The sequence below is a fragment of the Orcinus orca genome, chromosome 17 (genome assembly GCF_937001465.1).
Source record: "Orcinus orca chromosome 17, mOrcOrc1.1, whole genome shotgun sequence".
Lineage (NCBI taxonomy): Eukaryota > Metazoa > Chordata > Mammalia > Artiodactyla > Delphinidae > Orcinus > Orcinus orca.
Window position 1 is genome coordinate 68,246,044 of NC_064575.1, and position 15,136 is coordinate 68,261,179.

Sequence of the window (15,136 nt, forward strand, 5' to 3'; positions counted from 1 at the left end):
TTCAACGATATTTTTTTTATTCCACTGGTCATTGTGGAAGCAGGTAGGAAGCAGGTAGAGTTGGGGACGGTGGGGGATGCATGGTGCAGCAAGGAGGGTGCTGGAAGGGACACAGTGAAGTTTTCCCCTTCGTGGTAATTTTTAAGACAAGCACAGCTGAGGCTTTTCTGAGTCACTGAGCACTTCTGGGAACTTCAAAGTCATTGTAGGCTTATTCATTGAAATTCTGGGGGTCCCTCACTATAGCTGCACATTTTCAGGGTAAAGAACTTGAAGAGGTCTTCCTTTTGGATGTACTTTGTTTATTGAGAGCTGTTGGGCAGAAAATAAAATAAAACAATCACGAAAGATCATTCCCTGACAATCTGGATCTAAACACAGAGAGGGTTCATTGATCAACAAATGAAATTTCCTATTAAATAAATACCACACATTGAATGTCAAGAAGTGATGATTTTTAGAGGTGGGGAAGACCAGAGATTTACACAAAATGTTTCACTCACACCCTGTTTTGTGGTATCTACCCTGATGCTACCACCACACCTATGAGTTTCGCTTATTAAAATAATAAAGTGGTAGAATGACTAAAATCTGATGACCAACGCATACAGCTGAACACAGTTCCTCAAAGGCTAAACCTGACAGACAAGATTATTATTCAACTTGGAGAATGTCTGGTGGTGTTGCCTAATCTTTTTTCCAACCTGCTCTACATGTGTATGCTGCTGTGTGTAGTTTTGCTTATTTTCAGCTGATCTTTGAGAAAATTAATCTCATCTCCTTTATTTCACTTATTAAATGTTGACGTTAAAACCAAATATAAAATGGGGATGAACTGGGGCAGGGAATCCAAACCATACACAGAATCCTTAAAAAAAAAAGAAAAATCTGCCTTTTAAGCGTTTAAAAGACAACAGCAATTCATAAGTTTCAGACAGGTGAAATCAATAAGTTTTATGTGGAAAATATAACCTATGCAACATCATGTGTGCAGAACAGTGTGATGTGTGCATGTGTAAAAATCAGAAAAATAGTAGTCATCATATCAGCTACCATTTGAGGAGCACTTACTATGAGTTTCCTCTTTTTATGTTATATCATGTAATTCGGGTATCCATACGGAGTAGATAACCTCAGCCCCATTTCACAGATGAGCACACCACTGGCGCGCACAGCGTTTGGTTACCTGCCCGGCATACACTGCCAATAGATGTTGGAGCTGACCCATCTGACTTCAGTAGGCGACACTGTTCTAGTGGTGTTTTTAAAATCCCACAAGAGTCCCATTTTAAGCTGATCCACTCCACTTTTTAGGTGTGACTGATGACCTTGATTTCACCTTCTGAGTCACAGCTCCAAGACCAGTCTTGCAGTTAAATTGAGGGAGGTGGGGTAGGGGAGCTGTGAGAGTTGGGGGGGAGGACAGGTGGAAGAGAATAGGTGGAAACCAGGAGAGGGAAAGAAGGAAAAAATAAAGAGCGGAGCGGTGAGCCGGGCGTCGAGACGCTCCAGGAGCGCTGGCCGCTGGCCGGCAAAGGGCACCAGAAGAACAGAGCAGGAAGGACCGGGCCAGGTGGCCGCCGCACCTGTGCACGTGACCCACGCGGGCGCCGGGGCGGAGGCGCGCTCACCTGGGTCCACGTGACGGGGCGGGGCCCCGCCTGGCCGAAGACAGCGCTGCCACGCCCCCCTCCCGGGCGGCGCGCCCGGAGCCCGCGGACCCGAGCGGCGGCGGCGGCGGCGGCGGCGGCGGGAGCCCGGGAGGCGGAGGCAGGCGGAGGCGGGCGGAGGGAGGTGGCGGCGGCGCGCGGAGACGCAGTAGCGACAGCGGCAGCATGTCGGCCGGCGGAGCGCCAGTCCCGCCGCCCGCGAACCCCGCCGTGTCCTTCCCGGCGCCACGGGTCACCCTGCCCGTCGGCCCCGACATCCTGCGGACCTACTCGGGCGCCTTCGTCTGCCTGGAGATTGTAAGTGGGGCAGCCTGGGCGAGGGTCGCGCCCCGGGTGGCGAGAACTGGCAGCTGCATCCTGCCCCCCGGGCTGCGTCCTTCTGCGCGGCCCCCAGCTCCCGTCCCCCCGGCGTGGCCTTCTCCTGCGCCCCTCCCGGGGTCCTCCCGATGCCCAGCGCAGCCCGCACCCGGGCGACGGCGCCACCGCCCTGGCCCTCTCGCCTGGCACCTGTTACGCTGGCACCTGCTCCTCCGCTGGCGAAAGAAATGGTCCCGGGAGAGCGAGCAGGAGGCCCCGCGGGCCGAGGATTGGGGACTCTGAGAGGAGAAGGCTCTTTGGAGTTGGGGTACTGTCAGAGACCCCCGGCGGTTTGGCCGGGGGCCACGCTGGGCTGGAGCGGGTGCCGGTGCTCTCGGCCTCGCCTGATGCTACCTGCCATTTTGTTGGGTGCTGCAAGGTGGAGCCAACGACCGGGTGACCAGGAGGCCGCTAGGATGTGGAAGGAGGGGGCAGGAGGTACCAGGAAGCGGAGGAGGAGGGCTAGAAGACGTGGGCTTTTTTTTTTTTTTTTTCCTTTTACCATTATGAGCGCCCTTTGGATTGGGGAGAGCAGCGGGGCTCAGGAGGCAGGGCAGGGAAAAGGTGAAGCCCATACGGTGTCCTGGGCAGCGTCTAATCAAGTGGGCTGAGAATGATAGGGTAAAAGTACAAACGTGGTTGTCAAGCTCCTCGCCGCCTGCGTTTGCGCCTTCTCCCTTCCGAGTCTACCTTTGCAACTCCAAACCCTCTCAGCGCACTTGGTTGGGCCTCGGTGACCGTCGGGTCACCCGGCCTGTCGTGCAGGCTTCTTGGGCTGCAGACGTGAACTTTTAAAAAGGCACTTTAATGGAGTTGGGAGGTTTTGAAGCTCGCTGGGGAAAATGTGCAAATATAAATTGGGCAACCTGAGGTTGCATCATGTCCTGAGAATGGCAAATACAGAGTGAAACGTTTGCCAGTCAGTGCCTTTCCTGCCGGCTGGCTTTGTTTGCTCGGTTTGGGGTTTTCATATCGTCCCCCTCACCCACACCCACACCTTTGAGTTTGCATAACCTGGATTTGGGTCGCTTCGGTTTCACTTTTGTGCTTGTGGGGCTGGAACGCCTTGTGAGCATTGGTTTTCCGCCCTATTTTGCTAAGGCACCCTAAGTTAAGTTTAGCTCAGATTTGAATCTGAAAAAGGAGACAAGTGAGTTACCGGCTATGACATCAGTAATCGGATGGTGACTGCGAGGCTAGGAGAAACTGGTTTGAGTCTGAGCCCAGTTCGGAAGCATCTGAATGCTTGGGATGAGGTGCGGGCATCCAGGTGAGAAGAGCGGGGAGAGGGTGGGCAGCCCCACTGTGGGGAGGGGGACAGCCTGAGAGCAGTGAAGCCTGGGAAGAAGGATTTTATAGGCTCTGGGCTACTTTAGTTCCGTGTTCCTCAGACTCCAGTTGTTTGCCTACCTCTGTGAGAAGTTTTTGCCTGCCACATTCACCTGTTCTAGAATTTACAGATTGTGCACTTTAAATGCATTCACTTTCTGAGCTTCAGTACCTTACCTTAGCCTCATTCTAAGCAATAAAAACTTGAATTCTCAAATTTGCTATGCTGTCATATTTTTCTAATATTTATTCAAATAGATACTTATATGTTTACATATATATGTATATATGTAAAAACTGTGACATACATATATGTATATATATGCAAAGAAGGCCTAGCCATGTGCTATCAAATCAAATTCCATCTCAAGAGCCACCGGTGATCATGTGACACTTTTGGAAACTCCACCTAATTCTGAGAAAAAAAGTGGAAAGTGGTTTATTCTATTTCCTCCCCCCCCCACCCCCATATCTCTTTATTTATCTAGCCCATTGGTTAGTTCTCAACTCCTGCTATACTTAATTGCTTGGGCAGATTTTTAAAATACTGTCGCTAGGCCAGACTAATTAAATCAGACTCTCTGGGGGAGCTGCCGAGTCCATTAGGTTTTTAAAAAGCTCCCGGGAGGTTCTAATGTACGGTCATGTCTGGGAACCACCAAGGGAGGCCTTTTCGGGGCTCTGTGGACAAGACAGCTCTCTCTTGCAAAAGTGAATCCTCTCCCTCTGCTAGAACTTCTGCCACGCCCCATCCCAGGGGAAATCCCAGGCTCACAGAAGTATCCAATCCCTTCTTCTCGTCCCTTCATTTCCTCTGGCTTCTTAGCCCCAAAACGCTTCCAGGATCCTTATCTAGATAGAACAGCATCACTTCTGAAAGCCATTTCCGTTTAATTTTCACTTTTTTTGGCCAAATATCTCGATAGGTTTAAATCATAGGCCTCCATTACCTTTTACTTGATATCAACCTCCTTCCTCCCCAGCCCAACCTGCAAAAAATAAAAGGCCCAGAATATTCCGGTGAAACTGGTGACCTCAGAGAAACAAGAGACCACATTAGAGCCAAACTATAGCTCCTTCTTGGCCCTCATCCTGCTGTGCCACTTAGAGCTATTGGATCATGTGCTTTAAGAGAGCAGAGGTGGAGGCCACCTTGGTCCCCTCTCTCTACCTAGAACATCCACACCGGAGGAGATGCACAGATATAAGCAAAGTTGACACTTTTGAAGCGCTTTGGTCCCGGATTTCTTAATATCCCTCTAATTTTCTGATCCCTTGAAATTGTTCAGTCTCCCATGGCTCCTCTTCAGAAATTTCTCTCTGTAAATTAAACGTGAGAATTCACCAGAAGCAGTTCAAAGCTCTGGGTGATGTCCTTTCTGGGGACCCCTTTGTTTTAGCCTCTGCCAGTGTTTCTGAATATGCCCAAACTCCTTAATTTTGACTTTCTATCGAATCCATTTGTCTTTGCAATTTCTTTATGTCCCGTTGCTGTCTAAAACTGAACACCTGAAAACTGCATCTGACAAAGATGCTGGGCTATCTATAGTTGACTAAGCTAATGAAACCATGATCTTGGAATTCACTTCTCGCACTAACCAGTAACTTTGCTCAATGATTTAATTTCAATTTGCCTTGTTGTACCACATTCACAATCTCTCAAGTGTCAGGCATTTGTTGGGGAGATAATTCAAAAGATACAGATATTGCCAGCCTCTAAACACCAGGCAAAGTAGTTTATAGCACTGGCTTTATAGGTGGAGGTGTTGCAACTTCACACGCATGGTGTGGTTTTCTTGAGATAGGTGTGTTGTACTGCTAGGCACCTAAGTTGTCTACCTCTGGGTTTTTGCCCTCAGCTATACCTACCAATGTGTGCTTGCTATGAAGAGTTTAATACTAAGTTAGTTTTGCAAAGTGAAACCTTTTAGTTTAAGATGGAAGACGTTGCCTTCCAAAGTTACATTTTCAAAATCTAATGTTTTGATTCAGTGTTTCCCGAATTAATGTTTTGTAAATCATTCATCGGGTGTTTCTTGAATACCTGTTGTGCGGCAGACACTATTCTGGGGACAAAGATATTTAAACTCTGCCTCACTTGAAAGAGCTCATAACCTAGTTGAGAGGATATGCCCCCAAAATAACTACCATTCAGGGAATAAAGACACAACAATGGAAAGTGAACTATAGCTAAAGCACTTTCCAGGCAGGTGTATTATAAGAAAATGACATTGGAACATCTGTACTATTGGGCTAACAAGCTATTTCTGGTCCTTTGTCCTCAGTGAGTATTATGCACAAGAAGATTGGAAGTAACAGTATTAAACATGGAAAAGAATAAAGGTTATTATTGAATTCAGTGTGTTTCACAGTTTCAGTATTTAGGAAACTGTTTACATTCCCCATGATATTCCTGAACATTTCTCTTTATGGGAGATGGTCTAGGACTCTTATTCACAGGCTTCTAACTGCAGTGTTTTAGATGCGATAATAATTTTCATTTTTTCAACAAATAATTAATAACCTGCTATGCATCAGGCCTTATCTTATGCCCTGGAAATAGGATAATTAACATAACTCCTGCCCTTAAAAGAAAGTCCTATACAGTAAAGTATAAATCCAAGAAAGAATTACAGTGCTGCATTTGAAGTGATAAAACTGGTTTATGGGCTTCCCTGGTGGCGCAGTGGTTGAGAGTCCGCCTGCCGATGCAGGGGACACGGGGTTGAGACCTGGTCTGGGAAGATCCCACATGCCGCGGAGCGGCTGGGCCCGTGAGCCATGGCCGCTGAGCCTGCGCGTCCAGAGCCTGTGCTCCGCAATGGGAGAGGCCACAACAGTGAGAGGCCCGTGTATCGCAAAAAAAAAAAAAAAAAAAAAAAATTGGTTTATGAAAAGTACTATTGAAAAACAGGGTGGAGTACATCTGGCCACTGGGAAGGCCAGGACAGGCAGCTTTAATGGGATGGTGACATTTGAATTTAGCCTGAAATGATGAGTAGAGGTTCAGTAGACAAAAGTGGGAAAGAGAATTCCAGGTAGAAACAAGGGCATGTGCAAATCCCAGAGACAAGAAAGACCATGGCATGAAGTTCTGGCAATGGTTGGTGTTTTTCTGTGTGTGTTTTTCTACATGGCTTATGGGGAGGTGGCAGGAGGAGGAAAAAGAACAGGTAGGGTTCAAGGTGTGGTTTGCTGAGGAATGATAGGCCAAGGCATAGCATTTGTTTTTGTCTGTGATGGGGAGCTGCGGAAGGACAGGGATAACTTGATCAGACTTGCAGAAATCTTTGAGTAATGAAGTTTGGTTATAAAGCAGAGAGATTGAAGGCAGGAAGGTCAGCTAAAGGGCTTATTGCAGTGGTTTGGATGAGGGGTGATGAGAACTAGAAGTAGGACAAAGAAAAGAAGCAGAGAAGAGGCACAGATTTGATATTTACAAGGTCAACCACATAGGTAAAGTTTTTTTTGTTTGTTTGTTTGTTTTTGCGGTATGCGGGCCTCTCACTGTTGTGGCCTCTCCCGTTGCGGAGCACAGGCTCCGGACACGCAGGCTCAGCGGCCATGGCTCACGGGACCAGCCGCTCCATGGCATGTGGGATCTTCCCGGACCGGGCCACGAACCCGTGTCCCCTGCATCGGCAGGTGGACTCTCAACCACCGCGCCACCGGGGAAGCCCCATGTAAAGTTTTGACATGGCCTGAAATGATTGTAGACCAAACTTAAGTATAAGATGTAACACAGAGGACTTACGCCAGAAAAATGAAATGTTAATGAAAGGATGATGGGGAAGGAGGGGCTGTGCAGCAGGCATGTGCAGTCATGCAGATAATTCTATGGAAGGGATTTCAGGTTATTTTCAACCTGCAGCTTTGACTGTAGATGGACCAACACATAAATGTTCAGCTGTATAGACTTCTCTCTTCTCACCCAGAAAATAGATTTCGGTTGCAAAGGGACATTGTGTGTCTGCAGTGGTGAAGTTGGGGCTACCTGTGGGTGTGTTTTCCCTGCTTCAAAGGGGTTTTAATTCTATAGGTAAAATTTTTACCTTGCGTCTGGGTTAAAAATCTCCATCCATGTGAAAAAAAGTCTTTAAAACTTCATAAGAAAAAAAAGTGCCCCTGCCAGAGATTATTTTCAGCAATCGTTTTCCCTGGCTGGCAGTTCTGTAAGAATTAGAAAGAACTGAAACATGGAAAACTTCAAACCAAGCTGCTGAAAACCTTGACCTTGAGCTCCAAAGGAAAAGGTTAAGGAGAGGAGATTTGTCTTGTGGTGCCTGATAGAAATGTCGTACCGGGTGGTAGGAGCCATGGGTGTGGCATATCTGCATAGATAGAGCTGAATAGGAAAGACTGTGTAATGACATGGGACAGGAACCAGGCAGGTGTAGCCAATACCACGCACGTTCAGTACTTAACAAATGCTGTGTGATTGTTCTGTAGGACAAACTGAACAGTGTGAAAATATTCTAGAGAAACTGACTGGAGCGGGGAAGAGCAGCTTTGGAGTACGCCCTCTTATGTCTTTCCCAACTTTTTTTTTTTTTTTTTTTTTTTTTTTTGCGGTACGCGGGCCTCTTACTGTTGTGGCCTCTCCCGTTGCGGAGCACAGGCTCCGGATGCGCAGGCACAGCGGCCATGGCTCACGGGCCCAGCCGTTCCGCGGCACGTGGGATCCTCCCGGACCGGGGCACGAACCCGTGTCCCCTGCATCGGCAGGCGGACTCTCAACCACTGAGCCACCAGGGAAGCCCTCAACTTTTTTTTTTCTTCTAGCATTTTATTTTATTTTTTAACTTTTTATTGAAATATAGTTGATTTGCAATGTTGTGTTAGTTTCACATGTACAGCACAGTTCATTTACAGCAGATTCAATTATTCATATATATGTATATATATGTATTCTTTTTTTTACACTCTCTTCCATTATACGTTATTACATGATACTGAGTATAGTTCCCTCTGCTATACAGTAGGTCCTTGCTGGTTCTCTATTTTGTATATAGTAGTGTATATATTTTAATCCCAAACTCCTAATTTATCCCTCTGCCCTTTCCCCTTTGGTAACCATAAGTTTATATTCTATGTCTGTGAGTCTATTTCTGTTTTGTAAATAAGTTCATTTGTATCATTTTTAGATTAGATGTATAAGCTGTATCATATAATATTTGTCTTTGGCTTAACCTCACTTAGTATGATAATCTCTGGGTCCATCCATGTTGCTGCAGGTGGCATTATTTCATTCTTTTTTATGGCTGAGTAATATTCCATGTGTGTGCATACTACATCTTCTTTATCCATTCATCTGTCAGTGGACACAGGTGGCTTCCATGTCTTAGCTATTGTAAATAGTGCTGGTATGAACATTGGGGTGCATATATCTTTTCGAATTATGCATTATGTATTATGTATCTTTTCTCTGGATATATGCCCAGGAGTGGGATTGCTGGATTATATTGTAGCTCTATTTATTTTTTTAAGGAACCTCCATACTGTTCTCCATAGTGGTTATACCAATTTACATTCCCACCAACAGTGTAGGAGGGTTCCTTTTTCTCCACACCCTCTCCAGCATTTATTATTGCCCAACTTTTAAAATGTCATGACTCCTCTCCAGGAGTTTAAAGTTTGACCTGAATTTCCTCTGTCCTATTTTATATGAAAAGGGCCATGCCCTTTCGTAGTCGCCATAGATGACGTCCCTAACTTTCGTATAATAGCTTTCAGAAGAAGGAAGGTAAAAAGAAAGAAAAGAGGCAATGAACTTGTACAGTCCTTGTTGATACTGAAGCATGGGCATGCGTGAACGTTTTTAACCTAGGTGATAACTAGTTACCTATAAACATGAAAAGACGATTTTAAAAATCAAGGGAAATTATAAAGAAGAATAAAAGGGACCAGAGCATACTTCTCCCCTATAATATGGGCTTTCCATTTTAAGATTACTATCAGCTTGGTAGCCATGGAAGCACCAAGAGATGGCATCCAGCCAGAGAAGTCTTTCTGGAAGGCATAGTACTGGAGTTTAGTTATCCAGCGAAAATTCTGATGGCAGCATGCTAAGCAGAAGCATGGACCAGTGTAATAGACGCTTTGTGTGCAGGGGATGAGGGACAGAGGCTGCAGTGCAGAGACAGGGTGGCAGGGAAAGGAGCATTGCAGGGGAGAGGGTGAGCTTGGAGAGGCAGGCAGGAGTATTCACCAGTGCTAAAACTGCTGGACTGCAGTCACATCATGAGTGACGTTACACTTTTATGGGCTGCCTTGTAAACACAGCTATCAGGTATTGTATCTGTTGACTGAAGTATGTTCCCACTTAAAAACATTCTTTGGAATACAAGTTGTGTGTAAAATGGAGTTATAGGTAATCTATTCACTAGAAGATAAATAGTCTGAGCATGTTTAACATCCTTTACTCCTCTTGTTTCATTTGTAGCACCCATTGAAATTGGAGGGGTTATCAAGAAGATAAGGTATTCTGAACTTTTGGAGGGCCACAAACCACTTTGTGATTCTGATGAACATTGTAGACAGTGCCCTCAGAAAAATGTATGTGCACTTATCTACCCAATTTGATATGATTTTGGAGAATCAACCCTGCCCCTGCCCCAAACCAATCCATGGCAAAAGTATAGAAACCCTGCTCTAGAATAAACACGAAACTTTGATGGGGGCGAACTAACATAATGTTAAGAGCATAAGCTCTGGTAGCCAGTTGCCGGGTTCAAATCCCAGGTCTAACATTTATTAACTGCATAACTTAGAACAATTTATTAATGACTCTCTACCTTGATTAACTTCTCTATAAAATGGTAATAATAATAGTACTTAGCTCTCAGTGTTTAATCTCTCAGTGTTAATCTCAGAGGATTAAACTGGTACAAATAAAACCCTTAGAATAGTGCTTGAACACAAGACCTAGATAAATGCTAGCTCGTATTTCTGTTACCCTCACCAGCTTCGACCTCTTACTCAGATTAACTCCGTAAGCCAGGCTGGGAGACATTTTTTCCTCTAGTCTTTCTGATTTGTTCGTCCTCACTGATTTAAAGTGATGAAAAGCCCAGTATGTAAGCAGTAGGAGAACTGGAAAGAGAGGGTCATATGTTATTCACAGAAGGTTCTAAGTATTGAAATGTTTCTCCTTAGGGCAGTCTAACCAGTCCTTTATACCTTCAGCTTCACTTACCTTTCCCTGGTTTCATTCCAAACACTGACTGAAAATAGGTCAGAGTAGGAATTGGCCTGTTTACTTAGTGAATAATAAGAGTATACTAAGATGAAGGTGTCCAAGTGGTTTGAAAATTATTAGCCAAGATGTCGGAGGGCATGGTTTAAAAGCACGCTATTAGGAAATAAGTGACATTCGAAAAGAAAAAGGGTGTTTGCAAAAGGAATCCTTTGGGGACATAGGAAGACCGTCCAAATAGGACTCAATCTGGGAAGTCTGTAATCCACGCAGGCAGAATCGCCGCTTGCTCAAGACCATGGTTTCCCGCGGGGTTATATAGTCTTGCCAGTGCACAGTTCCTAGTGAAAACATGTTTTAGCTCCAGCTCTGAGGGTTCAGTTTGGTGTGACGTGTGGATGAATAATACTTCCATGGCTTTCTTATGGGAAGGCTTCAGCCAAGGTACACCCTTCTGCCCTGCAGGAGCTAAACTGAAGGGATGAGCATACACTACAGCCGGCCACAAAGGAGAGCGGTGGGTCTTGGAATGGGTAGCAACTTAATCACGGCAACTCGGGGTATATTTGAGCACTTGAAGTGTGTGCCAGATTCGCCTAAATTTGAGCTCAGGAGGTGAGGGGTCGCAGGGGAAGACCGATATCTACGTGAGGACGTGTTTGCCTGTGCATTACCTGGAAGTCGGGTTGTCTTTTTGTCAGAGCTTGAGATTCAGAGTCATGAGCCCTGACTTGGTTCCTTACAGAAATTTCAAAAGGTGGTGCATTTGGGAGTTTTGTGTATAATTCTCAGACGTTTTAGGACACCAGAGAGTGGTGGAAGGCCGTGATAGACAAGGGGTCAGAATGTGGATTCAGTTCACCGTGGGTGAACAGGAATTCCAGCCTTCTTCAGCGTGTGTGCACTCTACAGTTGCTACGAAACATTATCAACTATTCTCCCTCAGATTTTAACCATTCCTGTGCTCTGCATTTCACTTCTAAAAACGGGCTACCTCCAGAGCCACCTCTACTGAACAGGAATGCTGATAATTAACAGGAGTGGTAAATAGTCTGAGCTTCGTAATGTGCAGAATTAGGTGAAGGGAATATACTAAGCATTGGTAATGTTATTAAAAGCCCAGTTTTTAAAGTTTGAGCTAGATTGGGAAGCTCAGGAGAAGAGGTAGCTTTTGGCCAAAAGAAAAGGTAGCTTATCGTGAAGTAAGGAGAAATAACTGTGTCAAGGCCCTAGGGACCCATTCACCAATGTGACAGTCTTACAACGAGGAAGGTGGATCTCCAGTGTGGGACTATTTCTCTTCTCTGGGCCATCCTCTATGTTCCAAAGCTCCTGTGGTAAGGATGACTTAAATCTGTATTTCACGGAATCTCTGATCTAGGGATGCAGTGTGTGTGTATATTTGGGACGGGGGAGGCATCCCTACACCTTCCAGCCTCCCCTGCCCCCTTTCCAGCCACACACACACCACAAATGGGGAGGCAAGTCTGTTCTCTTTTCATATACACACTTAGTTCCCTTTCCAAGCCTTTGAGGTTTGGGAAGGGCTGTAGTTTTGAGTCCGACAAGAAGAGTTCATCTCTACTGTTTCACATTAGCATCCGCTGTCACAGCCCTCGTCTGCCTTGAGAGCCCGCTTCAAAAAAAAAAAAGGTCATGAAGAACCTAGGGGTAAGACGGGAATAAAGACACAGACCTACTAGAGAATGGACTTGAGGACACGGGGAGGGGGAAGGGTAAGCTGCGACAAAGTGAGAGAGTGGCATGGACATATATACACTACCAAACGTAAAATAGATAGCTAGTGGGAAGTAGCCGCATAGCACAGGGAGATAAGCTTGGTGCTTTGTGACCACCTAGAGGGGTGGGATAGGGAGGGAGGGAGATGCAAGAGGGAAGAGATATGGGAACATATGTATATGTATAACTGATTCACTTCGTTATAAAGCAGAAACTAACACACCATTGTAAAGCAATTATACTCCAATAAAGATGTTAAAAAAAAAAAAAAACCTGCCTCCCCTGCCTATTGTCTAGATTCCTCCCATTCTGTTTCTTCTTCCCTCTGGCAATCTCTGGGAGCACGCAGTGTTGAGCCCTTTTTATAGCACTGGCCACAATCTGCTCCTGAATCAGATTTGGTGGTGTCTATTTCTCCCTTATTAGAGCTCCTGGAGATTGAACCTTGCCTTTTTTTTTTTTTTCCTCAGTGTCCTTCTACAGTGCCTGGCAGCAGATTTGAGGCTGACCAGTTTGAGGTCCAGTCCAGGTTTATTACATGTTATGTTTAATTCCAAGGGATCGGATAGCCTCTTCTTCAGAGGTGTGAAATTATCATAATCTCGATATCATATAATTATGCTTATCTATCTGAGTCTGCCTGTCCCTAATAAACAGTGGCCAATTGTTCTTTATTATTCTTTATACCGGCACCTAGAGTTTCAATAAATGATTCTTGAATTAATAGATATGTAATAATGATGTATATTTCTTAAACAGTATTTAATGTAGCTTATTTGTGATGGGAGAGTAAGAAAAGTCTACCAAGAAGAGGCTGAGAAAAAAAGAAAAAATGGAAGATCTTATCACCTTCAAATATTTAGTAAACAGTATGAAAGAGTATAGAATCTTTTACCAGGGACACTGTTTCTTTCATAGCTACTAATAAGGTTGTGGTTACATTTTTTTAATATGCATGATTACCCATGACCTAGATTTACTTCCTAAAACTTTCTGGGTTGATTGTTCATATTTGATTTGGAATAAGGACTTGAGATATACTACCACTATTATCAATTTATTAGATTGGGGCTTCTGTTATCATTGCTCAAGTGATAATTTATTAGGCTTTCCAAAATGTTTTTCAAAGTACTGATGAATTGTATGGGCCTTTTTTAAAGAAGCAATACTTGTATTTTTAACTTTTAGTGACTCACACAGTTTGGATATTATCTAGCAAGAGTCACATGATTATTGGTTTTTAATATTTGCTGCTCCAACTGTTGTCATATGGGAACTAGGAGTTTGTTCGCTCAGCAAATAGCTGAGAGCCTTCCGTATGCCAGGCATACCTGCTTCTATGATATCGCCTATATTGTGTGGAAGGATGGGGGCCGGGGGGAATTGATTCCCATTTGCCTGTCGGTGTCTCCAGGAAGGTGTACCGTAGCCTAGGTTTTTGTGTTGCCAAATGTAGCACAGTGCCTGACTGAGAGTTAGGAAAGAATTATTATGTCGATTAATAAATGATATGGGATGCAAGCCATTATAAGGCAGCATGCCGCCAAGAAGATCTAACAGTACAGTTGGACTGAGAGCCAGGGGCATCAGTTACAATGTTTCCCATCAACGTAACAAATCCATAGTAGGGAGCTTGCCCAGAGGGCAGATGGGGGCCTGAGCATGGGGTGGAACTCAGGAACGACCTTTAGGCTGATGTGCTCTTCAGGATGAGCTGTGCATGGGAGTTTCTCAGATACACATGGGGAGGGAATGACGTTCTGGGCCAGCATATGTCAGGCCACTCAGATGTGAAAGAGCTTTGTCTCTGGACTGTTCATTTCTTTTTCTGTAATGTGAGATGTGCGGGGTTTAGTGGCAAGAGACAAGTATGCAAAAGGCAGGTTTGCTCATAAAGGTCCTGGAATGCCATGCAGAGGGTGTGTAGCCTTTATCTCTAGTGGTAGTATGCACGAGGCTGTTGCTGTCAGGATCGTAAAACTGCCTGTCTTCACCCCTAACCACTTCTCCTCCTGTGTCTTCTCACTCCCTCCCAGCTGTCCCAGCCAGAAATCTGGGTATTTTCCTTATCTGTTCTTCTGCCGTATTGTCCCACATCTGATCAGCCACCAGCCACCCTCACATCTACTTCAGTTTCTCTCTGAGCCACTCACCTCTGTCTGTCCTCCGCTCCTTGAGTCTACTTTACACTCTGTTATCGTAACGGTCTCCGCTGTGGTCCCCCAGTCCTCCGCCTGTTGTCACACTCCAGCCGGAGAGAAACTCCTAAATACAAACCTGAGCACGCTCATTCCTGCTCAAGGTGATCTGGGGCTTCCCGTTGCCCTTGGGTGAAGTTCCTCTCCTTGACCTGACCTTCAGGACCCCCCACAGCTGCGTGTCCAGCTCACACCTCTGGCCATTCTGCACATGGTGCCCGCTGCTCCTGTCACCCTGAGCTCTGCCCTTCAGCTCTGCCAGGTGTTTCTCAGCTTCCCCAAACCATCCTAAGACTCAGCTCACCCCCCTGCCCCGGAACAGCCTTCTCTGCCCTCTGCTACTCCCCCTGGCCCTGTCCTTTGGGTTGTTGCTTCTAGGGAGTGTTTCCTGACTTTTCAAATCTGGATTTAGAACCCTCATTGTGTGGACTTTGCCCAGTGTTTGCCCAGCATCTTAGTGACTTGCTTAATTTTCTCTTTTCTGTAAGAGACTGTGAATTATGTGATGGTCGAGACCACTGTTTACCGTTTTATTCCTAGCACCTGGCACGATGCCCGACAGTAGGTATTTATTGAATATTAGATCTGTGAATATCTCAAGTATCTATTCTCATGCCCAGCACATAGAAGAGTGTCAGTAAATGATG

At 45.4% G+C, this 15,136-nt stretch overlaps 1 protein-coding gene and 1 long non-coding RNA gene across 3 annotated transcripts in view; one reads left to right on the top strand and one right to left on the bottom strand.

The window, feature by feature from the left end:
• Nucleotides 1-2,618, bottom strand: LOC117199669 (uncharacterized). The gene is made up of 2 exons (XR_004480991.2): nt 2,178-2,618; nt 1-312 (listed from the first exon to the last, which is right to left on the bottom strand). It is a non-coding gene; the product is annotated as an uncharacterized LOC117199669 (long non-coding RNA).
• MAL2 (mal, T cell differentiation protein 2) overlaps nt 1,461-15,136 on the top strand; it is a 27,644-nt gene continuing 13,968 nt past the window's right edge. The window contains exon 1 of one of the 2 annotated variants that reach the window (XM_049700679.1): nt 1,461-1,967. In XM_049700679.1, coding sequence (XP_049556636.1) covers nt 1,836-1,967 — 132 coding nt within the window. In that variant the 5' untranslated portion in view covers nt 1,461-1,835. The remainder of the gene's footprint in view (nt 1,968-15,136) is intronic. The other variant, XM_004265364.3, reaches the window with a different exon arrangement.